The sequence below is a fragment of the Ruditapes philippinarum genome, unplaced genomic scaffold, assembly GCF_026571515.1.
Source record: "Ruditapes philippinarum isolate M1 unplaced genomic scaffold, ASM2657151v2 ctg782_1_1_1_1, whole genome shotgun sequence".
Taxonomy (NCBI): domain Eukaryota; kingdom Metazoa; phylum Mollusca; class Bivalvia; order Venerida; family Veneridae; genus Ruditapes; species Ruditapes philippinarum.
The window spans coordinates 185003-212577 of record NW_026859085.1 but is presented as its reverse complement, the minus strand read 5'-3'; the positions used below and the strand labels follow the sequence as shown (position 1 = coordinate 212577).

General features: G+C 32.6%; 3 protein-coding genes across 3 annotated transcripts; all 3 read left to right on the top strand.

The window, feature by feature from the left end:
- Positions 1-840: 840 nt before the first annotated feature.
- LOC132755133 (uncharacterized) lies at positions 841-5587 on the top strand. The gene is made up of 2 exons (XM_060745933.1): positions 841-1219; positions 3901-5587. The coding sequence occupies exons 1-2, from the start codon at positions 841-843 to the stop codon at positions 5484-5486; spliced, it is 1965 nt and encodes a 654-aa protein (XP_060601916.1). The 3' UTR covers positions 5487-5587.
- LOC132755141 (diphthine methyltransferase-like) lies at positions 2167-27575 on the top strand. The gene is made up of 8 exons (XM_060745945.1): positions 2167-2250; positions 19488-19622; positions 20504-20808; positions 21182-21339; positions 24151-24223; positions 25649-25714; positions 26730-26893; positions 27378-27575. The coding sequence occupies exons 2-8, from the start codon at positions 19497-19499 to the stop codon at positions 27563-27565; spliced, it is 1080 nt and encodes a 359-aa protein (XP_060601928.1). The 5' UTR covers positions 2167-2250; positions 19488-19496; the 3' UTR covers positions 27566-27575.
- Positions 13708-16236, top strand: LOC132755142 (cyclin-dependent kinase 2-associated protein 2-like). The gene has a single exon (XM_060745946.1). The coding sequence runs from the start codon at positions 13768-13770 to the stop codon at positions 14158-14160; it is 393 nt and encodes a 130-aa protein (XP_060601929.1). The 5' UTR covers positions 13708-13767; the 3' UTR covers positions 14161-16236.

Here is a 27575-nt window from a genome sequence, read left to right as displayed (position 1 = left end):
GGTGTGGTTTTACAGACCATAAAGGAAAGAACATACATCTGATAATGTTCTACAGGATGTTCTGAGAAGAATGAAATGCAATGATTGGGAAATCCATAAGAACAGACCAGAGATGAAACCATATTATCTCATTAAGCATGACTTATACCAGTCCCAAGGACTACTTCTGAGATGCAAGCAGATAGTAATTCCAGAACGTTACAGAAGAATGTTATAAAAAGCCGCACACAGCATGGGTCATTTTGGCATGACAAGAACGAAACAGATGTTGAGAGCAAAATATTGGTTTCAAAGGCTGAATACCATGGTTTGAAGATGAGATATCACGGTGCTACCAATGTCAGTTATCAACTGTTGAGCATAAACAGGAACCTGTTAAACCATCTGAAATACCAGAATCAGCATGGCATACTATTTCTGTAGACTTTGGTGGTCCATATCCTGATGGTCACTATAATTTAGTAGTTATTGATAAGCGAACAAGATTTCCAGTTGTTGAGCAAACAACATCAACTTCGTGCAAAGTTACCTGTGACAGATTGCGTAAAATATTTGCCACACATGGAATACCAGAAAGGTTGGAATCAGATAATGGTCCTCCATTTAATTCCAGTGAATTTACAGAATTTGCAAAAGAAATGGGATTTATCCATCATAGAATAACACCTGATCATCCTCGAGCAAATGGGGAAGCTGAAAGCTTTATGAAAGTATTGAATAAGACAGAGAAGATTGCACGAAGTGAAGGAAAACCAAGCAATACAGCCATACAAATACATGTTGATGGGATATAGATCAACGCCACATCCAGCAACAGGATATTCTCCATATGAAGCCTTAATGAAACGAAATGTCAGGACAAAGCTTGATTGTACTAACCAATTCAGACCTACAGATATACAGAAAATGGAAGCTGAGATTGCAGACCGAGATAAAGCATACAAGAAAAATTGGGAAAATCAAAATAGACATCCAAAATCTATGCAGCATGAATTTAAAATTAATGACAAAGTTTTGTTTAAGAATAGAGAAATGAATAAATGGTCTACACCATATGAGAAAGAACATTACATTGTCACAGAGGTTTTAGGTTCGAGTATTAAGGCACAACGAAAATCAGATGGACGTATCATTTACAGAGATGCTTCGAAATTTAAATTACTACATGAACCAAATGATGACCGTTGGAGACAACAATTATTGAGTACCCCAGACAGAAGTAGACATTTGCAGCCAAATAATACAGGATGAGAGGGATCAAGAACCAAGGACTGATGGAATTGAAAATGAAGCTGAACAATCCAGTAGTGACCCAAGGGAGGTTGAACAACATCAATCACAAAAACGTGAAGTTTCGAAACGTACCAGACGTTTACCATCTAAATTCAAAGACTATTTTTTGGATTTAAAGAAAAGATAGACAAATTAATATAGATACAAAACTTTATTTTATAATGCTTAATCTTATTTTCCTATGGTATACTTTTAAAATTTATTTCTTTTAAAATATGGGAGAAATGTGATATTGACAAATTAATGCTAGCTTTACTTGTTAGATAATAGCTTTACTTGACGTCGACGATGTCACTTGGAGACGACGTCATCTTTGTCTTATATGTATTCAGATCAGTTGAATAAACTTTATAATCATGAATTAGAGTTGATTAGTAGAAGACATAACACATATGTATACAAGTTTTAAGTTTAGTTCAAACAGGGTCTTTCAAAAAGAATTGCTTAGCATTGCTATGATATAGATGATGCAAAATTTTCCTTTTTGAACAATAAAGGGCCACAACTCTGAAATTCTTGGTGGGGATACGGCTCTGCATAATGCCTTTTCCGTTTTAAACACTCATTTCGGTACTTAGTTATTCGGTACTTATACATAGTTCGTTATTTGTGATGTTCTGGTTCCATCCCTAACTGGCTACGGTTCATAGTAAAAATAATGCAATTAGAGAACCAGTATAAGGTAATAACAAATCAATAAGTAAAATACGACGAATTTTTTATTCTGAATACTGTATTAATTTAATATAAATTTTATTTACAGCACTGTTTTTGACATAGAATAATCTTCGGCTCTTTTTAATTACTCGTCGCTAAATCATTTAAGATTTTTATTTGCAAAAACTTTTCTTTCTTTTTTTCAGAAAAATAGTTTTGTTTCCGTCTACTGTAGAATTTATTGTTGCTGACTGAAGAAAAGAAAAATACAAAAAGCTTCAAGCTGAAATTTTCTAAGTGGTGAGTAGGGTTTGATAACTTAAACGTTATTTAAATTATTGATTTGAATACCCTACAACAAACGTGAATAAATTTTCAGAAGAACAGGTAACCGGTCCCAAAACGTGAACGATCCCCCCTCATACAGCTAAGGAAGATTCACATATTTGGAGACAATCTCACATTTGAGTGAATGTCTCCAATTTGGGTGACTCATTCTGTAAAGTATTTTCATTGTTATACAGATAATTATTGTGTCTCCTAATCGGGAGACTCTCTCAAATTGAGGGTACAGTCTCCAGATTGGGTGACAGATCCAAGGTGAGTACAAAATATTACAGGAAGTCTCCAAATGAAGTGACAATGATGTTGCTTTATTTTAATTTTATTTTGTCATTAAAACAACTATATGAAGTATGTTATATTAAGCTTTAGCAAGCAATCATATTAAGTTCATCAGCATTTACTTAAAATTCCTTTAAAGACACACATTGCCTCCCTGAACCATACTTCTGGGACACGCTCTATTCGCTATATTTGGCTCGTAGCTCAGCACCACCGCCAGGACAGTCACGGCTGGAAAAAGTTTGATTCATCGTAACTAACGCTGAAAGTCTAACTGACCCTATGTAAGTACTCTTAACATCAGATATTGTTATCATCAATAAGTCAATTAATTGTTAAAAACCCTGCACAGGTTGGCAGGAACATGATCAACTTGCCTTCCTGCTACTTGTTGCCATTGCATCATGTGTCTTAAATTGTCAGGCAGCTGATTAATTTCAGGCATCAAAACTTTAAAAGCATGTCTGTCAAACCGGTTAGTTGGTTCTGGTTCAGATACGGTATTTTAAACTGATGAATTTTTAAAAAAAAAAATGGTAACTGTAATGATTTACAACTGTAATGACTGTTGTGATTTGTAGAAAATACTAATGTGACGTATTTTTATAACATGAATATCTATTAATTTATTATCTTCTTTTAAGGTGATGCCTATTCAGCTGAGTTATGCCAAAAACAAGACAGAAGATCTTTGAAAGAGATTCAAGAGGGACATTTAAAAAATCTTGTGGTGCATTTAACACATAATGACTCAGAACCTAACCTCTTCTAAATTAATACAATATAGAAAAGGGGAAAAAATTAAAACGTTCAACTTTGGATTTCCTTTTTGAAAAACACATAATTTCAAAGAGAAACTAAGTATATTTTTGCCATTCTTGTGTTCTTAAGGCTGAACAAAATACTAGTACAAAATCCTATGTTGTATCACAGCCTGAAGAAAACACAATTTCAGCAACAAAATATGATGAGGACATCAGTGATTACAAATCTTGTATTGACACTGCTAAATCTTTAAGAGACTTAATTCAATCTGATATTTCACAGTTATACAACAACAGGGAAAAATGCAGTTTAGCCAATTTACTTGGTTATGACCCTGAGAAATGGCTCATAGAACGACCTAAAAGCACTTGTTGGTCTTTTACGAGAATTGTGTGGTTTTGATAGAAACATCACAAATGAGAATCAGTTCAAATTAGCTAAGATTGTTGAATTGATATATGGCTGTAGAAATTCTAAGCTAGTACTTCCATTGTCATTCCAGGAGAACCTTTTAATTTATTCAATTTCTAGAAATAAGCAGCTGCTGACACATAACTCAAGGGTATCTCCAGCTGGAAGTATGTGATACTATATCAAAATGGCTTGCAGATGAAGCTAGCACTCCAGTGGAGTTTCCAAAAGGTTTAGTTAGAACTGTGTTTGACAATGAACAAGTGATTGGAAAAACTTATAGAATTAAAGCAGACAGTAAAGTCCCCACAAGTATTGTTACAAGCCACCTGTATATTTGTATTGACCCAGAAAGTACAATACAAAATGATGAAAAGTTTGCTCCAAGTAATTGGCTTTTTGATAAACCCAATGACCATCAAAAGGCTTTATTTCTAAGTGAAGATGAAAACTGTGTCAATGTATTTAGAGTTACTAGGAACAATTTGATATCAAGGTGCCTTGTGTCTGTTGAACTTGAACATTCAAATGGAAGTTTTGATTTTATTGATTCGGTTTTAAGTAGAAAAGCATGTCGGGAAAAGGTCTGCTTGCACTGTGGGGCTGAAAACGAATTCACAGGTCGAAAATGTACTAATTGTAAAGGACCATTGGTCCATGAATGCCAAAATTTTTCTGACATATATGATAAGAAAAACAATTTAAATCCATATTCTTTTTTTTCAAGCATTGAAACTGAAACACATAACTTTTCTGTTAAAACAGGTGAGCCAGATCTATGCAATCCTGGGAGTTTTGAAAATGTTGCAGAAATTTTGACAAATGTATCAGAGAGAGCAGGAATTACTAATGACAGAGAGTCTGGTAGAAAATGGTTATTTTTAGAATGTGATGGAGGTATATATTCAATAGTAGATAAACTTATATTTAATGTTTATCACTGTACACAATGTGATGAAGGTTTTTATGGTTATGACAACTTTTTAGAACATCGATGTAGCATACTGCATAACATTCAGCCTCAGCACCAATATGGGTGGCTAGTACCACTACCTGGACTTCTTCATATTGAAATGAACGCATGCAAAGCATTCTTTGAAATAACATGGGATGTTGTTCTTAAAGACTTTTGCATGAAACTTGGTTATAATTCACCAAAAGCATTAGATTATGCAAAAAGTTGTGGTGATCACCACAAAAGCTGGAAGATACTAGAAATATTCTATCTTGCCGCAGCTGATGAGCTACTTGTACCGTATGTAAGGGAATGTAAAATTTCAAATATTGAACCATCTGTAGAAGGGTACTGGTTATGGGCATCAGATATTGAAGACCCAAATTATATGTTTATACAGCAGATGGTTTTTACCTATCTTCATAGTATGATACTGTTTAGAGTTGGATGTCGTAGGGGTAATGCAGTTGCTATAGTTGCAGGGCGTGAAAAGATGTCACATTTATTTTTTGCCAGGAACCACCCCCGTTATCAGAGGATCATTTCACAAAGTAGATATATTGAGGTAATGATGCCTGACGAGCTGAAAGATATAGTGAAGTCCTCTTTAACTCTAAGTAGAACAGGAAACACTGGACATTACCAGGGTGGTGATGCATGTCTTGAAGAAATTAACAAAGAGGCCAAATGTTGGATCTCACCAAAAGGAATTCCATCTGATAAAGAATGGCTGAGAGTCTTTCGAAATCTGGATAATTTGATGACAGTATGCTATTTTTGAATTACTTACTTACTATTAAATGATCATATTTTGGCATTTTGATAATCTCAACAAAAACAAATATTCAGTAGTAAAATTTTAATGAATTAAAAACAAATTCAAGCAAACAAAGATAAATAAGTAAACTTTGTGAAAACAATTCAAAATTGTGTAATGAAATTGAATTTATAAATGTACTATAAACAGATAAGATTTGAGAGATTTATAATAAATAAATAAATAAATAAATAAATAAATAAATAAATAAATAAATAAATAAATATAATAAGTAAATAAATTAATAAATTTATTAATTAATTAAGAACATGTACTTAAATAGAAAAATAAAAATCTAAATTAGTTAAACATTAAACTCAATTTCTGTGTCTGACACAAAGCTGTCACTACTTGACACTACTGATGTGCTGGACAGAGAAATTTCATAGTTGGAATATTTTTCCTACTAACTATCTTCTGACCAGCACATACAGCATGTGCCCAGTAGTGACAGCCATCATAGTCACAACCCAGCCAGACAGCATTTATTCCATGCTTCTTTTTGAATTGTTGATCTTTCTTAGAATTAAATATGACAAAGCATACTGAACATTTGTTACAAATTCTTTCTTTAATACTCATATCCAGTTTCTTTCCTGTGGTTTTTTTGCCTGGCATATTGTTTATAACTTTTGTCTTCTTCGGGGAATGCGACTGTGGTGGTGGAGGGGAAGACATCTGTCTTGTCTGCTTTGAGAATGAACTCTCCCCTGCTTGTAGCTTCACATGCCTTGACAGGACTTGTGGCAGAGAAAGAGTGGTTTTTTTGCCACTCTCTGCCACAACTGTTAAGGAGACTTGTGCTCCACACATTCTATGCAAAGCAATTGCCTGCAAAAATATGAAATTCATGTTTGTTCAATACTTATTTTTCTTCAAGGTAAAAAAGAAGATTCTGGATACATCATCTGGTGTTGCAAATTCAAAATACAATCAAGAACAAAAAGTAGAAAACAATGAAATTGTACCCATAAGGGAAATGTTAAGGAGCAGGAAATATTTGCTGAATCCTAAGCAAAAAAATCAGCCACATACAAGCTTAAATGGGAACATTAAATTGTGTGATGATTTGAAAAATTTCACTGCACAGAGTGAAGCTATCAAAGATATGTATCTGCAGGAATTTATTTCACAGGAAGAAAGTGTTTACAAGAAAGAAATAATTTATATAACTGAAGAGGAGAAGAATGAAAAGCAAGCTATTCACAACCAATCTAAAGCTGAAATACATAAAAAAATTCTCCAAATGCTGGACTTGAAACCTCTAAAAGAAGCAAAAATTATGGAAGAGTTATTTACAAAAACTGTAAAGGGTAAATGCAAAGAAGAATATTTGAATTTCTATTACATGTTGATAGATGATATTGAATAGTGTTCTGAGTACTCACCTGAGACTTAAATGTCTTCATCCTTTTGAAAAAAAACTTTTTTTTTGGGGCCCCCATTGTTTTAAATTTAAATTTTTGGTATTTTGGGGGTTGATTTTTTTTTGCTTCCGGGCGTCCTTTTAAAAAAAATATTTTTTTAAAACTATTTACTTTTTTAAAAAAGAAAAAAATGAAAAGACCTTTTTGATTTTTTTTTTCAATTAAAATTTTATTAAAGAAAAATAAAAGGGAAAACCGGTTAAAAAAAAGGATTTTTCCCACATAACAAAATTTAAAAGTAGGAAATTTAATAATTTTTATTTTTTTTAAATTTTTAAATAAAGTTGTTTATTTTTTCAAAAGGTTTTTTAAAAAATTATTTTAAATTTTTTAATAAATTTTATTTATTTAATTTTTTTCCCCTTTAAAAAATTATTAAGATTAAAAACTTTTAAAAAAAATTTTTTGAATTTTGGGTTATGTTTTTAAAAATTAAATTTTTAAAATTATTTTTTTTTTTAAAAGTTGGTCCATATTTTTTTTTAAAATTTATTTAAAATAATTTTATATTTTTTTAAAACAAAAAATTTTTTAAATTTAAACCTGATTTTAATTTATTTTAAAATATACCCATTTTTTTTAAATTATACAGTATATTTGCTTATCTGAAAGAAAAAAAAATATATATTCTAATTGTTTTATTGGTACATATTTTATGCCTTTAAAAGAGGCAAAAGACAAACGATATTTCTACTTTATAATTGGGACCAATTGTTTTATTTACATTTTTCTTGGATAAAATATTTTTTATGTATAAAGATATTGTAGTGTAAAGTCCGTATTACCGCGTCTAGCAGTTAGCCATACCTATTTGTATACCTAGTAGTACGGATTTTAGACAATCAAACATGGCACCTTTTGATTTTTTTTTCCATCTACATTTTATTATAGAAATGACGGACCGTGAAAAGATTCACATACAAAGTTTAAAAAGTTAAAAAGAGTAATTACATCAGTGATTTCTTAAGATTAATGCTTATTGTAACATTTCATTATAAAATTCCTCGGTGAAGATATGCAAAACCACGGATATCTTACCTCAATTTTTCCCGCTCTTTCGCTTGGTAAACCTAAAAAAATGCGATTATCAAGCGTTTTTTGCGCAAAGACCAATAAAAGACACCACTGCCAGAAAATGTCGCCGATTCGGGAGACAGCCTCTTCATCTGGAGACAAAAGTAGGTAATTTTTTGTGCCAAATGTCGCTCGATCTGGAGACATCTCCCGATTTGGAGATTGTCTCCAAATATGTGAATCTTCCTTAGCTGTCATAGTCGGCCCTAGTTCTCACACTGGCCATAGCTTTCGCAGAAGCGGTGGGTCTACCGGTGCGGCGATGGAGATTTCGTCGCAGAAGCGGTGGAAAAACATGGCTGTCGGATAGATTTTTGCTGGTGTCGGTAAGTTTATGACTTATTTGTACGTTATGTTTTTATGTTCTCTACTGATAACACCTAGTGAGACTGGAGCCCACATATGTACTCTTCCAACTTATTACATGCATGGGGTGCAAATCATGACCAGTTATGCAAACACTTCTGTACAGTTTGACGAGGGGACGCCACGTTTGCCTAATTTTGTTTATAACACTACATATGTACTAAAAACTACCCCTAGATACACTGGCATCGCATCGTATGTATGATAATTACACAAAACAACCATATTTTGGAACTTTTTGAAATTGATATTACCATTTTAATAAAAGAATTGACAAAATTGATTACAACGCAGACGGTGGTGGATTCGATTGCAACGCAGTGCGGTGGGCCCGATATCATTTATGTATTTTTTTTTAACGTTAAAGTCACAAACACTTAGGAGTTGAGCTCCAAACACCTAAAAATACAAATGAAATATATATTTGTTAATCCTAACACATATTGATTATATATATCAATGAAAGTAAATATACGCTTTTTTGAAAACAAAATGACTCTCAGATATGCTGTATTTTAATGCGCTTTGAGTCAGCCTTGCTATAATCGGAGTCATTCGGGATAATGCCGGTTCTCACATTCATAGGGCACCGCATTTAAATACGACAGAGCTGAGTGCCACGCTTGAATTTGTTGAAATATTTTGTAAATAAATAAAACGGCGATAGTTTAAATTTTTTCACATTGTGTGTTTGTATATTGAAGATGAAGTTTGATATTGTTGAAAAAGAAAAATATGATGAAAATATATAATAAGTACCAGTAATATATGTTTATTAGATGACTCGTGTCACCTGTTGACAAAAGGATAATGCGAAAATATTGGAAATAGAATCAATTGCAAGGTGATTTGAAGGATGTGCGATTTTTTCTAACACATTTTTTATCTTGTGTTTGACGTATAAATATTTATTTTTTCTTCAAAATAGCATATATGTAAGTTTTATTGAAATATATGATAAGTATATGGGCTGGAATTAATAAATATACAATTATTAGGATTTTAAAGCAGCACGCCTCAATATTCGTGTTTATTTTCATGAAAAGTTTGGAAATGTATTTATGTTTTACTTTTACCACGGTACATGTTCCTCCTTGTAAATTTGTGTCATCTTCAGTAGAGTTAAAATACAAACATAAAAATTTGGTTGAAAATGTCTGGCAGAGCCAGACGTCTTTATTGTCTAAGAATAGATTATGATATAATCAATGATTAATCAGAAACTTCAAATACGCTTTCATATAGAAAACAATTGTAGCAAACGTTATAATAATAGATGACACAAAGTTGGACAACAAAAACCACCAAACTCTCAGGTAAAATGTTAAAAATTCTAAGAAGCATGTATGAGGGTGTGAAATTATGTGTACGTAATAATGGCTCACTAACTGACTTTTTTGATAGTTACATGGGCTTGTTGTTTATTATGTTTATTAATGATATGCAAGATCACTTAGCTGACGATACGGATAGTATAGATGTTTTTACCATTGAGGAATTACAAATTTATTTGTTGTTGCTCGCAATTGTTACTGCTTTATTTTCTTACTCTGAACAAGGTTTACAAATTCTACTTAATAAATTGTATAAATATTGTAGGAAATGGGGTATTGAAGTTAATTCAGATAAAACAGTTGTAATGGTTTTTAGACAAGGTAAATAGACCTTCAAATATGTCGCTTAAGTATGACAATAGAATTTTAAAACAAGTTAAAACATTTACTTATTTAGGAGTAACGCTATCATCTAATGGAAGTTTTTATCAAGCTCAAAAATCATTGTCTGCCCAAGCTTTAAAGGCTCTTTATACTTTGAACTCCCTTTTTGATAATGTTAATTTAGATATTGAAGATAAATTAAAACTCTTTAATTCAATGGTATTACCAATTTTATGTTACGGATCTGAAATATATGGGGTTTCCATAAATCTCCGGACATAGAACGTGTCCTTTTTATAGAGAATTACGTTTAACTCTTTTAGATAATTATTATTACACATGGCCTAATATGAATAAATTCAATAAGCTTATGTCAACAACCAAAAGATCTGTTATAATTAAACTTGCAGAATTTGTCTATCTGGCTTTATAGAAGAGAAACGAAAGTGTTGTTGTATAATAAAATATGTATTTTAAACTATTTTTCATATTTTTGCCTTATATTATCAGATATGTTAAATATGACATGTCTTGTATTGTATGTGTTTATGTGTACTTAAAACTGCCCATCTTTAGTTAAAACATGAACATGAAACATGAATTATATATTTTCATACTTTTCAATATTATATAACTATTGTTAATTTAACCGCCAATTATGTGTGGCGAGAATCATGTATATATGTTTATGCTAATAAATACCTTGACTTTGACCAAACTGTCCAACCAAAGGAGGAACGACAGACCGTGAAAAGCAACAAAAACGAAAGTGCGACAATTTAAATTCTGACTTAAAGATTACAATTACAATTTACAAACAAAAATATACGATAATTTGAACGCGTGCATGTGCAATTCGCTCATAGGCCAATAAACAACATTTTCGTCTGCCTTTTTTGTCAGGTATTTTGTAATATTTTATTTCAAAATGCATTCTATAATTTTTTATATTACATGCAGCCTATTTATAGCTTTGTACACGTTAAATAAAAATTTGATATTATTTAATGTTAACATGTAAAGTTATATCAAAATAATGAAATAAATAAAATAAAGAAATAGATAAAGCAATAAAGCTAAAGGTAGTGTCACTATCAACAGATCTCATCGCATCTCATCTCATCTTATTAATGTATCAAAATTTTATCACAAACTGTTCATAAGTAATAATAAAGTTCAAAATATATTTATGACCAATGTGTTAGTAATGCATAGTTAATGATGACTCTTGTGTGTTAAACTACAAAAACATTTTGATTTGTTAAATTGATAGATTAAATTCAATTAAAGCTATAATTGACATTTCAGCGATACATAGTTAACATATACTTCAATATGTTGAACTAGTGTCCAAACTGGGATTCAATTTATCAAGACATTTTATAAGTTAAATGAATGCATAGTTTGTAAAGAAAATACAAACTTTAAGTATTTTTTAACTCAATTTATAAGTTAAAATTACCATTTAAGCACTGCATAGTTAACATGCACTCCAATATGTTAAACTAAAATCTAAAACAGGGATTGTTTTATAAAAACATATTGATAAGGTGCATGATGCATAGATTGAAAATAGAAAAAAAAATATATAATTAATGTATACATTATAATGAACTTTTAAACAACCCATACATAGTTTATTGAATAAGTGTAAGTTCAATACTGAATTTATTGCACGAGTTGAATAAAATTATATTATGCGAGCCTCTGGCGAGCATAATATTAATTTTTTCAACGAGTGAAATTTATCACATACCCAAAATAGAGACCGTTTAGAGTGAAATAAGAGTCATTTTTCATTGACGCGCCTATAGTATAACGCTAACATTTAACGCGTCTTTACACTATGTTAGCATAACGCTAATGACGTCACGTCAAAATATATGCACGGCCTTGCCATACCATATTTACGGAGACGCAAAATCGGCACAGGTGTGTGATAAATGTAGTTAACATACACCCCAATATGTTAAACTAGTATCTAAAACAGGGATTGTTTTATTAAAACATATTTATAAGGTTCATGATGCAAAAAAGAGCGTATATTTACTTTCATTGATATATATAACAACTATATGTGTTAGGATTAACAAAATATATTTTCATTTGTATTTTTAGGTGTTTGGAGCTCAACTCCTAAGTGTTTGTGACTTTAACGTTAAAAATAATACATAAATGATATCGGGCCCACCGCACCGCGTTGCAATCGAATCCACCACCGTCTGCGTTGTAATCAATTTTTGTCAATTCTTTTATTAAAATGGTAATATCAATTTCAAAAAGTTCCAAAATATGGTTGTTTTGTGTGTAATTATCATACATACGATGCGATGCCAGTATATCTCTAGGGGTAGTTTTTAGTACATATGTAGTGTTATAAACAAAATTAGGCAAACGTGGCGTCCCCTCGTCAAACTGTACAGAAGTGTTTGCATAACTGGTCATGATTTGCACCCCATGCGTGTAATAAGTTGGAAGAGTACATATGTGGGCTCCAGTCTCACTAGGTGTTATCAGTAGAACATAAAAACATAACGTACAAATAAGTCATAAACTTACCGACACCAGCAAAAATCTATCCGACAGCCATGTTTTTCCACCGCTTCTGCGACGAAATCTCCATCGCCGCACCGGTAGACCCACCGCTTCTGCGAAAGCTATGGCCAGTGTGGTTCTGGCTTCCATAACTTTATATGTCGCTTTTATTTTGACGTTGCGACAGTAAAGCACAGGTCTAGCAATAGACTATAAAACCTGTTCGCTGAAGTATCTTTAGCTAAGTCAGCCCGGTCAAGATAAATTCTGGTTTTTCATTTCGACCCCGAAATAGGTGATAATTGAAACAATATGAACCATAATGAGAGAAATTAACTGAAAACTAAGCTAAAACAGTTTTCCATTAAGAATCTACACTGGCTACGGACCGGAATATCTAGCTTTAGGGTAGGTCTGGCTTCTGGCTTTTATTTTGACGTATCCTGTGTGACAGTAAACATAACAGGCCTAGCAATACTATAAAACCTGTTCACTAAAGTCTCTTTAGCTAGCTCTAGCTAGGGTAACTGTTACAGTGGTAACAAGCCTCTGCCGAGTTTTAGCTTAACAGTTACCCGAGAGCTAGATATTCACATCTGTACCAATAGCTGGTGTTTAATACTTTTTTCTTGCATATTATATATCAATTTTTCTCAGAACAGAAATTACGAAAACTGGTTGTCCCATTACGCACTTTTTGTATAAACTTACAACTTCATTCATAAAGGTTAATTGATGTCATCCTAAGAGCACAATTCATTCATAAAAGGGCACGGCAATGACATCATTTAAAGCACCCAACTTGCCTTGCATGTGTTTGTAAGACAGATTTTTCTAGCACTAATGTAAACTGTAGATAATCCTGTCCGATATGCAAGAATGTACTATCTGCACATAGCTCTAGGGAATTACTCTTAATGGTGTGGAACTGTTAAAGTGAAAAAAAATTAAATATACAAATTATAATCTACATCAAAATCAATGCAGGTAGATCAAATCTATTGATGAAAATTGATAGCAATGATAAGTCTATTATTCTCTCCGTATAGTCTTATTTCTAATAAGTTATAGGAATTTAGTTCAACTAAGTAAAATGAAAAATGTACATTGATGCTTCGAAAATAAAGTTTCTAAAACAATTTGTGTTTCTTTTTATTTTCTTGCAGTGAAACAATCGGCATCAATATGAACGAAGAATTAGAATCTGCTAGCAACTCTCCGGCCAACATGACCCCAAACTTTAGCAACCCAGGCACCCCAAGATCTGATGCTGGTATTGAGATGAGAAACACACCACCTCCACCCCCACAGTCCCAGGCACAGCGTCCAGTAGCCTCTATTAATCAGCAGCACCAGCAACAACAATTATTGCTACAACATCAGCAGCAACTTCAGCAGTTACAAAGTCAGAGTAAATACTCACAACTGTTGGCTGTGATAGAGGACATGGGTAGGGATATACGACCAACATACGCAGGGAGCCGAACCTCTGCAGAAAGGTTGAAACGTGGCATTGTGCATGCAAGAATACTTGTTCGTGAATGTCTCATGGAGTGTGAAAGAAGTGCAAGAAGCTAATACACTTGTGGTCTTTATGTTATTGTCTTATGATCATGATGAAAGTATATGTATTTCAGTATTAAATCTGAAATAATACAGATAAGTAAGACCAAGGATTATCTTTCAAAATGGCTATTGTTGAAATTGTGAACAGTGATGTTCTGCAATAGTGTTGCAACCTATTTTGAAAGAAGAAAATTAATACATGTGACCTTATTTAATGTGGCATGCATCTGGTATTGCCAATTTTGACAGAGATTCGTCAGATCTAATCTTTATACTGAATTTCTGAAACTTATAGTTATACTGAATTTCATAAAAGAATTAAGAAGAATGTTGCATTAATTTATTGTTAATGTGATTGGCTATCTAACAGATATGATGAGTGATTAGTGTTAAAAGTAAAGGACATCTATAGAAAAACAAGAGGAAAACTCATATTAGGTGTGTCATTGGATTTTAAAATGAAGTGAAATGCTGACTTCAATTTTTCAATAGAAAAAAAAAAAATGTAAAATGTAAAAGTTTAGATTATTTGTTATGCATAGAAAAATGGTGTTGACCATACTTTTGTTAAAAGCCAAATTGTAAAATATTTCTATAATTTACCTGTACTTCAGGTGCTGGACACTATCAGGTGCTCTAGCCTTTACCAATTTAATCAATTTTAATAATTTGTTGTAATTATATGATTTGAAAAAAAAGGAAATTGTTACTTTTGTAACACTGTTACTTTACAAGGGCACTTTTTAATAACTATTTACATTTAAAATAATTTAATTCTAATAATTTATTATTGTACTGTACCATTTTAGACATTCATGAGTCATGTATAATCTGTCTCACATGTTGACCACAAAAAATCAAGAATTTTGTAGATTAATTAGCAATCAATGGTATTTCCTGAACTTATTTTTTCGTAGGTTCTGCATTCATTTTCTTGAAATCACTTTACAATTATTTTTTTCTCAAACTAAATTTCTAGCAACATGCTTAAAGATCCTAATGTTGTAATTGAGATTGTTACCACATTTAAGTGAAATGTTATATATGTATATAATTATGCATACAAAACTTTTTCAAACATCAGAGAATATGTAAAATATTTACTGCAAATATTTGTCCACGTTATATGTAATCATTAAAATATATGCATTCATTTCTTATTGACAAATTTGACTAGACTTTATACAAAATAAATTTCTAATGTTACCTTCCCGTATTAACATTCAATATCTTTACAAATAATGCTTTTTGGAACTTACTATATTGATAAATCTTAATTTGAGCATCATATTTATGATATAAAACCATAAAAATGTTGTGTCACAGGATCTTTAATAAATTTGGGAAATGCAAGGAAGCTGTCCAGCTACCCAATAGAAGTCAACCTTGGGCATTATGTGTTTCTCTAAAATAATACATATACACACTGAGTCGTTTTACCTCCATAAAGCTGTAAGACACAATACATTATAATGTAGAACTTCTTTAAAATAAAATCCCTACAAATCAAGTATATAACTTTTTTCTGAAAAATATGAGCCATGTACAAAAGTTACATGCTGAAGATATTTGTAACTTGCAGGTACTACATGTATATGAATGTGTTTATTTTGTTGATTTACTTCAAATGAAAAATCAAGTTACCCATGATGTCAATGAATTTAATTTCACATATATAGATAAATAGATCTTGTCATTAACATTACATTACAGCTTCACCAATGTGTTCAAATGATTTAGAATTTTAATCATTCATTATAAATATTGTGTATTTAGAATTGTGGAAGACTGAATGTAAAAATTCTTACAAATGGCATAATATGTAATTGTCTGCTTTGCCTTCATGATGTAGCATTATCTGACATTGTTAAAAAGATACATGTAGTTTTACATATCAATATTTGACTAAGAGAAAAAAATATATAAATTTTGAATTGGTAAAATCTTAGTAATTGATGGAAGACTTTGAATTATCCCAACTATATTTTCAGGTTTATTTTAAGAGTACAAAATGTATATCTCTTGAAAAAAGAATGTATAAAGAGAATTGTGGATATATAATTTGTAATAAATATTGTCTAACAATAACCCTTGTATTGTTTTTATGTCAGTGTTAACCAAGTTTTCAAGTAGAAATCTCAAGTTATTAATAGATTGACAAATATTGGCAGCAGGCAGATGGTTACTCGAGAATAATTCCTCCATGGAAAAACTCTATATTTCTTTCTTTAGAGATTGTTTTTTTTTTAGCAGACTTTGTCAGGAGTACTTTATTAACCAGGTTTTCAATTTTGAAAATCCTGGTTATTAGATTGGGGTATGGCGGGCGGATGGGCGGGCGGGCGTCAAACGAAATTGTGTCCGCTCTGTAACTCTTCAACCCTTTGAAGAATTTTGATGAAACTTCAGACAAATGTTTACCACATCAAGATGACGTGCAGAACGCATGTTCCGCATGGCTGGCTCCAAGGTCAAGGTCACAGTGACATTAACATTGAAAATCCTGTCCGCTCTGTAACTCTTCAACCCTTTGAAGAATTTTGATGAAACTTCAGACAAATGTTTACCACATCAAGATGACGTGCAGAACGCATGTTCCGCATGGCTGGCGTCAAGGTCAAGGTCACAGTGACATAAACATTGAAAATCCTGTTTACATGATTTTAACTTGATTTGGCAGTCAAAGGTCATATCATCTTTGGAGGTAATTTAAAAAAGATATGATATATTATTTCATGTCTACTTTGTAACTTGTTTTTCATTATACAGAATTATCAATATAATTATAGTGAACAAATTCTTCTGTGCTGAACTCGTCCTACATTTCTCAACGGATTTTGTTCAAACTTTCACAGAAGCTTTGTCATCAAAAGCACCCTGGCACATATTGTCGGGGTTTTGTGATTGGATAGTTTTTGACCTAATTATGGCCCTTTGTTTTTTTCCTTATACATAATATTATAGTGAACACTTCTTCAGTGGCAATTCCTCCTACATTATTCATGTTTTACATTGCACATAGTTACATTGTTTGTTGCTTGTATTTGTATTTCAAATACAACATATTTATCTACAATGGTGATAATTGAAAACCTGGTTTCATGGCATTGCCATGTTTCTTGTATCCATTTTAAAAGCTTTTCTGATTTGAAGAAAAACTCGAGTAATTAAGATTGCTGGGTTGTTGTTGTACTTGCAGTCATTTTTAGCTCGACTATACGAAGTATATGGAGAGCTGTCCTACTCGCCCATGCGTCGGCGTCCGCGTCCAGATTTCAGATTAAAGTTTCGGTGCAGTAAAATATTTTTCACTATAACTTTGTCATTTCTTAAGGTATCAACTTCAAATATATGTTCCTTATCATCAACCACATCTTATGTGTCAAGGTTCATAACTCTAGCACCAATATATTCAGATTTATCTCCCCTTGAACTTAGAATTTTCCTTAAAAAATACTATTTTTTACTGTTACTTCTTTATTTCTAAAGGGATCAACCTCATACTTCAAATATATGTACCTTAATATCATCCCCATCTTATGTGACAAGGTTCATAACTTTAGCACCAATATTTTAAGATTTATCTCCCCTTGAACTTAGAATTTTCTTTAAAAAATATTATTTTTTACTTTAACTTATTTATTTCTAAAGGGATCAACTTCATACTTCAAATAAATGTACCTTATCATCATCCACATCTTATGTGACAAGGTTCATAACTCTAGCACCAATATTGCAAGAATTATCTCCCCATCAACTTAGATTTTTTTACTAGAAAAATGTTTTTTTTACTTTAACTTTTTTAGTTTTAAAGGTATCTACCTCAAACTTCAAATACTTATTCCTTATAATCAATAATATTTTATGTGACAATGTTCATAACTCTTGAAGAAATTTTTACAGATTTATCTCTCTTTGAACTTAGGATTTTCTTTAAGAAATATTATAACTTTGTTACTTTTTAAGGTATCTACTTCAAACTTCAAATATATACTTCTTATCATTACATACATGTTGTGTGACAAGGTTCATAACTCTAGCGTGACTATTTCTAGAATTATTTCCCTTGATCTTGGAATTTATTTTAACAAATGTTATTTTTTTACTATAACTTAATACACAATTATACATAATTGATTTTTCTTTCATAGTTTTGTCCTCCTTACTACGTCCAGTATTTTATTAGTCGAGCTTGGCTGTCTCCTGTGACAGCTCTTGTTGTGCTGCCAATTACTCTTAAAGCACTTTAAAGCTTTTTTAACAGGAAACTCAGACTGTTGGCTTTTAATGATAAGGCAGAGTTTTAAGACAAGGAGCATTATTTTGAAAGCTGTATTTTTTTAGTTTTGTTTTGAACTTAGAAGTTTAGTCCAAATTGAGTGTTAAGAAGACAAGTATCAAAGATATCAACAGGAGCTTTAAATACAAAATTATCATGTCAAAGCCAAGTTGTAAGACATGAGGCATTATCCCAAATGCAATATTTTAGAGTCATTCCCCCTTTTTAACATGGAAAATAGTTTGGAACTTTATAAAAACCTTTATCTTGTATTGGGGCTTTCAGGCTGAGTAATTAGGGTCATTTATTTCAAACCACTAGCCCTTCAGTGCTGTGGGTTTGATTCCCACCTGAGACTTGGGACTCTTTCATGTGAAGAAACTATCCAGCTAGCATATTGAACTTCAGTGGTTCTACTCAGGTGCCCTTTTGTGTCTGAAATAATGCGCAAAAGGGCACACAAGGTCTTCCTCCACCAGTAAAGCTTGAAAGTAGCCATATGACATTTATTGTGTTGATGCAACATAACCTAACAAAAACAGTATAAATACTAATGAATCATAAAGTTATTCATCTTACTAAGAAGTAAAGTGCTTAACATTCTTGAATTTGATATTATGTTTTAACCCAGTAACCCTAAACAGACATGCATTGGTACTGTTTGGGGTGCTTTTGCTTCACTTATGTATAGAGAAATGCCTGAATGATCATTATAATGATGTCCTTGAATAAACTTTCATACATGTTTATTTACAAAAGTGACTGTTTTTTGGTAGAAAACAATTGCTCAGCTTGACATATGATCATTGTCATTTGCCATCTACTTCATGTTAGGAAATTTAAAGCTAGTACATGTAGTTAAATATGGAAAAACAGGTTAGTACTTGACCATGTTTTACTCCTGCAGCACTAGTCAATTATCTGCCAGTCTATTTATGACAAAAATTCTGCTCGATATTGCAAACAGAATGATATAATAATATTGAACTTAAACTGAGAAAAGCTCACAGATTACTATATACATTTACAAAACAGAATACCGTTTGCAACTATATTGAAGGTGAAAGTCATGGCAGCAATTACCCATGAAACCATAGATACTGTGTATAGTGCGGACTCTGTTGAATGGTGTCCTGTAGAAGGTTTCCAGGACTTAATGTTATGTGGTACATACCAGCTTGAAGAGGCAAAACAGGTGAGAATTGATCAAGATATCAACATGTGGTTATATCGTTTCACATTTAAAGCTTAACAATTATGGACCAGTCTCCATTCCTAATTTGGAAAACACTATTTTCCAGTTGGTTTACCACTCAAACATTGTAACATATAGTACATGTACTGAATGTTTATTTTGCAGAATTTTATGTATGCTGGTTCATTTATTTAAGATACATGTATCTCTAAAAATTCTGTAAAGTCTTGAGGCAAATGTTCCTGATAGCTTCAAATGTTAGTGTTAAATAATGTGTGAGGCTTAGTTTAGTTTTCATGACTTCTAATTTATTTTAGATTGATTGTGTTAGAAGCTATAAGCTTATTGAAACGCTTTTGAATCAGTTCCTGAAACCAACGTAAAGTTTTTGCTGACAGAAACAACAGCTTGTCCCTGACAGGGTTTGAACCCACACAGCCTTGTCTGACGTGTTTATCATTTGGCCACACCGCCACTCTAAGACTGTATTAAGAGGCTTTATAAGCAATGCTTTAAAAGAGAATACAATTTGTCAAGTAGATGTATTAGACCTTATTCGAATACTTGTAAAATTGTTCCTATGAAAACACAATTTTTCTTTAAATTTCTTCACAAAAAAGTATTTTACAAGTGGTGTAAATAGATTACAATGCATTATAGAAATTAAAGTGCTTCCTATTTAATTAAATTATTTTCTAAAAATGAATCTATGTTCACAAATGTTTAAAGTGTGACCATACATGAGCTATACGTTCCCTTAGTGCAGTAACAGGTTAACTCTTACTGAACTATATAAGGAGTTAAACTGTTACTGCACTAAGGTGACAAAAAGTTGTTTTGTTAACTAGCTAGCTGTAATATTGTCAGTCCTTTCATTTCAGGATGAATGTGATGACAAGAAAGGACAAGTGAGAGTTGGTCGTCTGTATCTCTATAAACTTGAGAACCAGTCCAGTGTTCCTCGGCTGAATCTTTGTACCAGTCTAGATATGCCGGGAATTTTAGACGTCAAGTGGTCATATCAGCTTTTACAAAGTGGACCATGTTTTGCTGTTGTAAATTCAGTTGGTCAGTTAAAAGTGTTCACTGTAAATGTTGACAATGAGATGGAGATGGTCACAGAGGAGATATTGGATGAAGACTGCCTTGGATTGTCACTGGAGTGGGATAACATGTTAAGTGCAAGGTATTACAGTAACCATTCAAAAAATTAAGAAAATTCTAATCATTCATTAAAAAATTATTATATTAAGTGTATCTTAAACTAAACAAATGAAGAAAATTTGTCAATTAATAGATGGTAAGTTCCAAGGTAGGACCTGCATGGCAGAGTTATCAAGGTCACTGAAGGTGGAAAGTCACTACATTGTATATAAACTTTTCAGTGTTGGTGGGACTTTTAACACTAATTCAGAAGGCATGGGCTGTTGTGAAAAAAGTAAGAAGGTCACTGTCATTGGCAAACAGTGATTTAATTTTATATATTTATCTTCCAATGGATTATGTTGCCTGTCAGTGTTGGACAATATGTTAATAATAATTAATTATTTTATTTATAGAAAAGAAGCAAGAATAGCAAGTTCAGATTCCAAAGGTGGCCTTCATGTACATCAGATGTGTGAGAGCTGTATTAGGGAGCTGGTTTCCTGGAAAGCTCACGACTTTGAAGCCTGGATCTCGGCTTTTGATCAGTGGAATACTGATGTTGTTTACTCAGGTATGTTATTTTCTTAGCCTGCTGTTGGCAATAAAATTATACCTATGATTAGACAGTATGCAGTGTGCTGGCAGCTGATCTTGGACTGCACTGGACGTATGGGTATATTCAATTGCAGCCGGAAGACTAAAGTTAATAACATGTATTGAGTGACATTGCTTTAATCCTTGAATGCTGTCTACTATAGAAACCTGCTCCTGTGATCAGTGTAGATGACAGGACTCTATAGTGTTTGGTTGCTTTTTTAGCACGACTATTAGACTAATAGGGAGAGCTATTGTACTAACCTCAACATTGGCGTCAGTGTCTGCATCGCCGTCACACATTGATTAAGTTTTGGTATCTTCAAAATAACTGAATGGAATGAGTTGAAGCTCATCACACTTGTTCTCTTTGTTGACCTAACATGATGAGCACAGGTCCCATTACACTGAGTAACCTTTTAACAGAGTTATGCCCCTTTCCTTGCTGTCAAGCATTGGGAATAGCTAAGCGCGCTGTCATATTGAAATCCCTCGTATAAGCAATAAACAGTCCCAAATTCAATTTAAATTTTGTTAATGGTGTGGGTGAAGACATACAATCATTATACCCCCAAAAACGAAGTTTGGGGGGGGTATATAGGAGTCACCCGGTGGTCGGTCGGTCGGTCCAGACATCCGTTGCATTTTCCTTGTCCGGAGCATAACTTGAAGACTAATGGTTGGAATTCATATAACAATACAATGGTCAAGCACATTGAGAGGAAGTGCAGTGCACAAGAACCATAACTCTATCTTGACTAATTACAGAGTTATTGCCCTTTGTTACTTTTCCTTGTCAGGGGCATAACTTGAAAACTACTGGTTGGAATTCAAAACAACTTCATATAATTGTCAAACACAATAAGGGGAAGTGCAGTGCACAAGAACCATAACTCTATCTAAAGTAATTACAGAGTTATTGCCCTTTGTTGCTTTCCATTGCCTTTTTTGTCCGGACCATAACTTGAAGACACTAATGATTGGAATTCAATATAACTTCATACAATGGTCAAGCACATTGAGAGGAAGTGCAGTGCACAAGAACCATAACTCCATCTTGACTAATTACAGAGTTATTGCCCTTTGTTACTTTTCCTTGTCCAGAGCATAACTTGAAAACTACTGTTTGGAATTCAATACAACTTCATACAGTTGTCAAGGACATTAAAAGGAAGTGCAGTGCACAAGAGCCATAACTCCATTTTGACAAAATACAGAGTTACTGCCCTTTGATACTTTTCCTTGTCAGGAGCATAACTTAAAATGTACTGGTTGGAATTCAAAACAACTTCATACAATGGTCAAGCACAATAAGAGGAAGTGCAGTGCACAAGAACTATAACTCTATCTTCAGTATTTATAGAGTTATTGCCCTTTGTTCCTTTTCTTTGTCTTTCTGGACTTATTACAGAGTAATTCAATTAAACTTCATCAATGGCCAACCACATTGAAAGGAAATGCAACATATAAGAACCACAACTATCTGTTATTGCCCACAAACATAAAATAGGAGTCACCCGGTGGTCGGTCGGTCCAGACATCCGTTGCATTTTCCTTGTCCGGAGCATAACTTGAAGACTAATGGTTGGAATTCAATATAACTACATACAATGGTCAAGCACATTGAGAGGAAGTGCAGTGCACAAGAACCATAACTCTATCTTGACTAATTACAGAGTTATTGCCCTTTGTTACTTTTCCTTGTCCGGGGCATAACTTGAAAACTACTGGTTGGAATTCAAAACAACTTCATATAATTGTCAAACACAATAAGGGGAAGTGCAGTGCACAAGAACCATAACTCTATCTAAAGTAATTACAGAGTTATTGCCCTTTGTTGCTTTTCCATTGCCTTTTTTGTCCGGACCATAACTTGAAGACTAATGGTTGTTATTCAATATAACTTCATACAATGGTCAAGCACATTGAGAGAAAGTGCAGTGCACAAGAACCATAACTCCATCTTGACTAATTACAGAGTTATTGCCCTTTGTTACTTTTCCTTGTCCAGAGCATAACTTGAAAACTACTGTTTGGAATTCAATACAACTTCATACAGTTGTCAAGGACATTAAAAGGAAGTGCAGTGCACAAGAGCCATAACTCCATTTTGACAAAATACAGAGTTACTGCCCTTTGATACTTTTCCTTGTCAGGAGCATAACTTAAAACGTACTGGTTGGAATTCAAAACAACTTCATACAATGGTCAAGCACAATAAGAGGAAGTGCAGTGCACAAGAACTATAACTCTATCTTCAGTATTTATAGAGTTATTGCCCTTTGTTCCTTTTCTTTGTCTTTCTGGACTTATTACAGAGTAATTCAATTAAACTTCATCAATGGCCAACCACATTGAAAGGAAATGCAACATATAAGAACCACAACTATCTGTTATTGCCCACAAACATAAAATAGGAGTCACCCGGTGGTCGGTCGGTCCAGACATCCGTTGCATTTTCCTTGTCCGGAGCATAACATATTTCAATTCTTTTACAAGGTATTCTGTTACTAGTAACATCCTCATTTCCGAAGCAGTCTTGTTGGGGTATTAATCACATTTAGTGATAGTTCTAGTTTATTATGTTATTATTTTCATTGCATCCAATGAAGTAATTCATTCCAATCACCATTGATAAATAACATTAATAATGTCTTCTTTTAATATACATACTTGTTGCCAGATTAAAAATTCTGTTTAGAAGGAACAGGGATATTGTTTATTTTCAGCTTATAAAGATTTTGATATGGTTTGTGTATATATTGCTTGTTTTGTGTGTATATTTTAGGTGGTGATGACTGTAAACTGAAGGTATGGGATCTTCGAATAGAACCACAAAGTCCAGTACTGACTAGTAAAAGGTGCGTCAATTTTTCAAAATATATAAAGTTAATAATAAAACAAAGTACAATATAAATTTTCATCTTCCATTTAATATATTGATTTAGGATTTGCTCTTCAACCAGTTGCTGTATGTAAAAGCATTTTATTTGTGAAATTGTTTTTAAACCCTGTTTACACAATTTGATGCCAGCTTTTCAATCTAGTCATTTGAAAAATTACAGATAAATGCCAGTATTAGAAGTATGCCACTAGTAAATTGCTTTATTCACCATTTGCATTAAAACCGGTTAAAATTTGAAAAAATTTACAAACTCTAATTTCATATGAGCCGCATCATGACAAAACCAACATAATGGGTTTGCAACCAGCATGGATCCAGACCAGCCTGCGCATCCGCGCAGTCTGATCAGGATCCATGCTGTTCGCTTACAAACCCTATAACAAGTAGAGAAACTGACAGCGAACAGCATGGATCCTGATCAGACTGCGCGGATGCGCAGGCTGGTCTGGATCCATGCTGGTCGCATACCCATTATGTTGGTTTTGTCTTGACGTGGCTCATATCTTTTAATGCTGTGACTCTGAAGATGTTGGTTATGAAAAGTGTATACTGTTTGATCAGACGTTTTCATATTCATTAAGAACTTTCTAAATTCATACGCTGAGACTGTTTGCTGTCCATTTTGTCTTGACAATTTCATGTAACAGTAGTCTAAAACAAGCCAGTAATTTTAACCAAATCTTGAAATACAGTATTATGTCCACTGAGATACCCTTTCATATTAATTAAACATTTTATAAGTGTTGCTGTCTTGGCAAATTTTACTGATTTTTTAGGCCCAAGCTTCCAAATTTTACTTTGGTCAATAAAAATACTACAAAATAAAAGATAAAGATTATAAAATATTGTATTTTAGTAATAATATCTGGAAAAAAATGATCCCTTGGAAGCATCAAAAACAGCAAAATTACAGAAAATTGCAGACTAGGTTTGATGAGTCTGTACATGAGGGATAATAAAAAGGTACAACATCCCTCACGCCCCCTAGCACTGGCTTGAGTCAAACTCAATTTTTAACACTTAAAAGAACTGGAATCAATGATCCTGAAGGACAAAAACATATAACAACACTTAAGTGAAATACGTTTATTGGGGCAACACATCCTCGGTAACCCAGGCTATTTACCGTATACAAGTATTAAATGTAGTATATTTGGAACATGTACCTTGGTTTCAATGATGGGGGCAACATTTCATCATGTAGACATTATGTGTACTGTTTGCATATCTGATCACTTTTTTTTCCACACCAGTAATTATTTTCCTAAACTTATAAACTTGAATATCTTATAAATACTTTGTTGGTTTGTGATCATTTCATCATGTTATAAATGTTACAAGTAAGTTAATAATATAGACAACATAATGGTAATATTTTCAGGCATTCTATGGGTGTTTGCAGTGTTCAGAGTAGTCCACGACAGGAATACCAGCTGGCTACAGGGAGGTAATAATGATTTATCATCCATAGGTGTAGTTTAAAAATAGATTATTAATCATTCATGCATGTGTTTATTGATTTTGTTTTGTTTGGTCTTAAGTCACACACTCAACACTATGGCATATGGCGACTTTCCAGCTCTATTTGTGAAGGAAGAGCTTGGATGCTCTTATATTATTATCCCTTCAAATGAAATTTGCATGGATTTTGAAATGGTGTTAACAATCTATCCTGATGTATATCTTGGAATCCATTTGTCCAATTTTCTTGAAACTTGGCAAGAATTTTTATTCAAGATTCATTGAGTTATGGCCCTTGTAAAATAAAAAAGGCATTTAATTAGGACAAGTACCTTTTTGAGCCGTATTTTACAAGTGGCTGCTAGGACTTCAATGAAAATCAGCACAAAGATATATTATCATAAGGAAATGATGCTTATCAAATACTACCAAAATCTCATTTTGATTTCTTTTGTGTTATGGCCCATAGTAAATATAAGATTTTTGTTTGAATTGAAAATTACCATTTTGAGCAATAATTTACAAGTTGCTGGTTAGATTGTAATGAAATGAACTTACATGTTCATTTAATGATGTATATTGTAATCATCAAATTCCATTAAATCTGATTTTGCATTTTTGAGTTATGGCCCTTTGTTTAATAAAAATCAGCTCTATTTAAGGATAGTTTAAGTCCATTTATGTTGATGTACTAAGTTTTAATATATCTTTTCATAAAAGTGTATTTCAAAAAGGAGATAGCTAACATGTCATTTGCAATATTTTTAGGCAATACACTAAAAAATTACAATATTTTTTCCAGTTTAACACAACTTTACTCTGAAGGCAATATAAAATGTTGGTTGATCTTTTGTTTGAACATCAAAATGAAATAGCAGGTGCATATATGATGAATTTACATAAAGTCAAGCTGTCATCATTCTTTGTTCATATTTGATGTGCCGGCTGTTTTAGCAAGCCGTAAATATATATGCATTTCAATATGATTGGTCATTATACAGTTATGATGAGAACCTATTGCTATGGGACAGTCGCAGTATGAAGCAACCTTTGAGAGAGTTGAAACTTGATGGTGGCGTGTGGCGGATAAAATGGGAACCAGCAAATGCGAGGCATATTTTAACAGCTACAATGTATAATGGTTTCCATGTCATTGATACATCAGGTAGGGCACCAGCTTATTGTCTTAGCTAAATTTAAAAAAAATCTTTACCTAACATGATTTATACTGAAACAAAATGTAAATTATAAAACCACAAGCCATTGATGAGGCCTCATCCCCAAAGTCGTCAATACTTAGCAAAGTTTTGGTGAAATTTCATAGAATTTTGAAGGTGAAAGTCCTTTAATGATTCAAGGTTACATCTCATTTTGTCAAAGAAGCTCTTTAAGACTTTGATATGTCATGTTCAAATAAAAAAAAAAATTCTAGCTCAGACGTTGAATAAATTATGGCATATTTTCAAATAGACAGATATAAGCATTTAAATACTCTTAACAGATCTTCAATTTTCAGTTTACTTTAAAGATGGTTTAGATAAATATATTTTGCAATTTAAATATGTAGATGCATGATTGAGTGAACGTTTAAGAATTTTTTTCTGATGTTTATTGATACCATGCATGTTTAATATTTGACAATATTTCAGAGACAGAGTTGTCTGTACTTTTAAATTATAAAGAGCACCAGTCTATTGCATATGGAGCAGACTGGTGCAGAATTTCCAACAAAACACAGTCACAGTCTAACTCAGCACCAGGTGAATACATCATTGGAACTTGCTCATTTTATGATCATACCCTTAAATTATGGACATATCAGGCTGCTAATAAATAATCAAACTAAA

What these genes read in the sequence shown, in the direction of transcription:
- LOC132755133 (XM_060745933.1), top strand. Translation starts at nt 841, where the DNA reads ATGAAACGAAATGTCAGGACAAAGCTTGATTGTACTAACCAATTCAGA. An exon ending in ATTGAGTACCCCAGACAGAA is followed by an intron (nt 1,220 to 3,900) that starts GTAGACATTTGC and finishes ACATAACTCAAG; the next exon opens with GGTATCTCCAGCTGGAAGTA.
- LOC132755142 (XM_060745946.1), top strand. Translation starts at nt 13,768, where the DNA reads ATGAACGAAGAATTAGAATCTGCTAGCAACTCTCCGGCCAACATGACC.
- LOC132755141 (XM_060745945.1), top strand. Translation starts at nt 19,497, where the DNA reads ATGGCAGCAATTACCCATGAAACCATAGATACTGTGTATAGTGCGGAC. An exon ending in TACTGATGTTGTTTACTCAG is followed by an intron (nt 21,340 to 24,150) that starts GTATGTTATTTT and finishes TGTATATTTTAG; the next exon opens with GTGGTGATGACTGTAAACTG. An exon ending in CCAGTACTGACTAGTAAAAG is followed by an intron (nt 24,224 to 25,648) that starts GTGCGTCAATTT and finishes TAATATTTTCAG; the next exon opens with GCATTCTATGGGTGTTTGCA.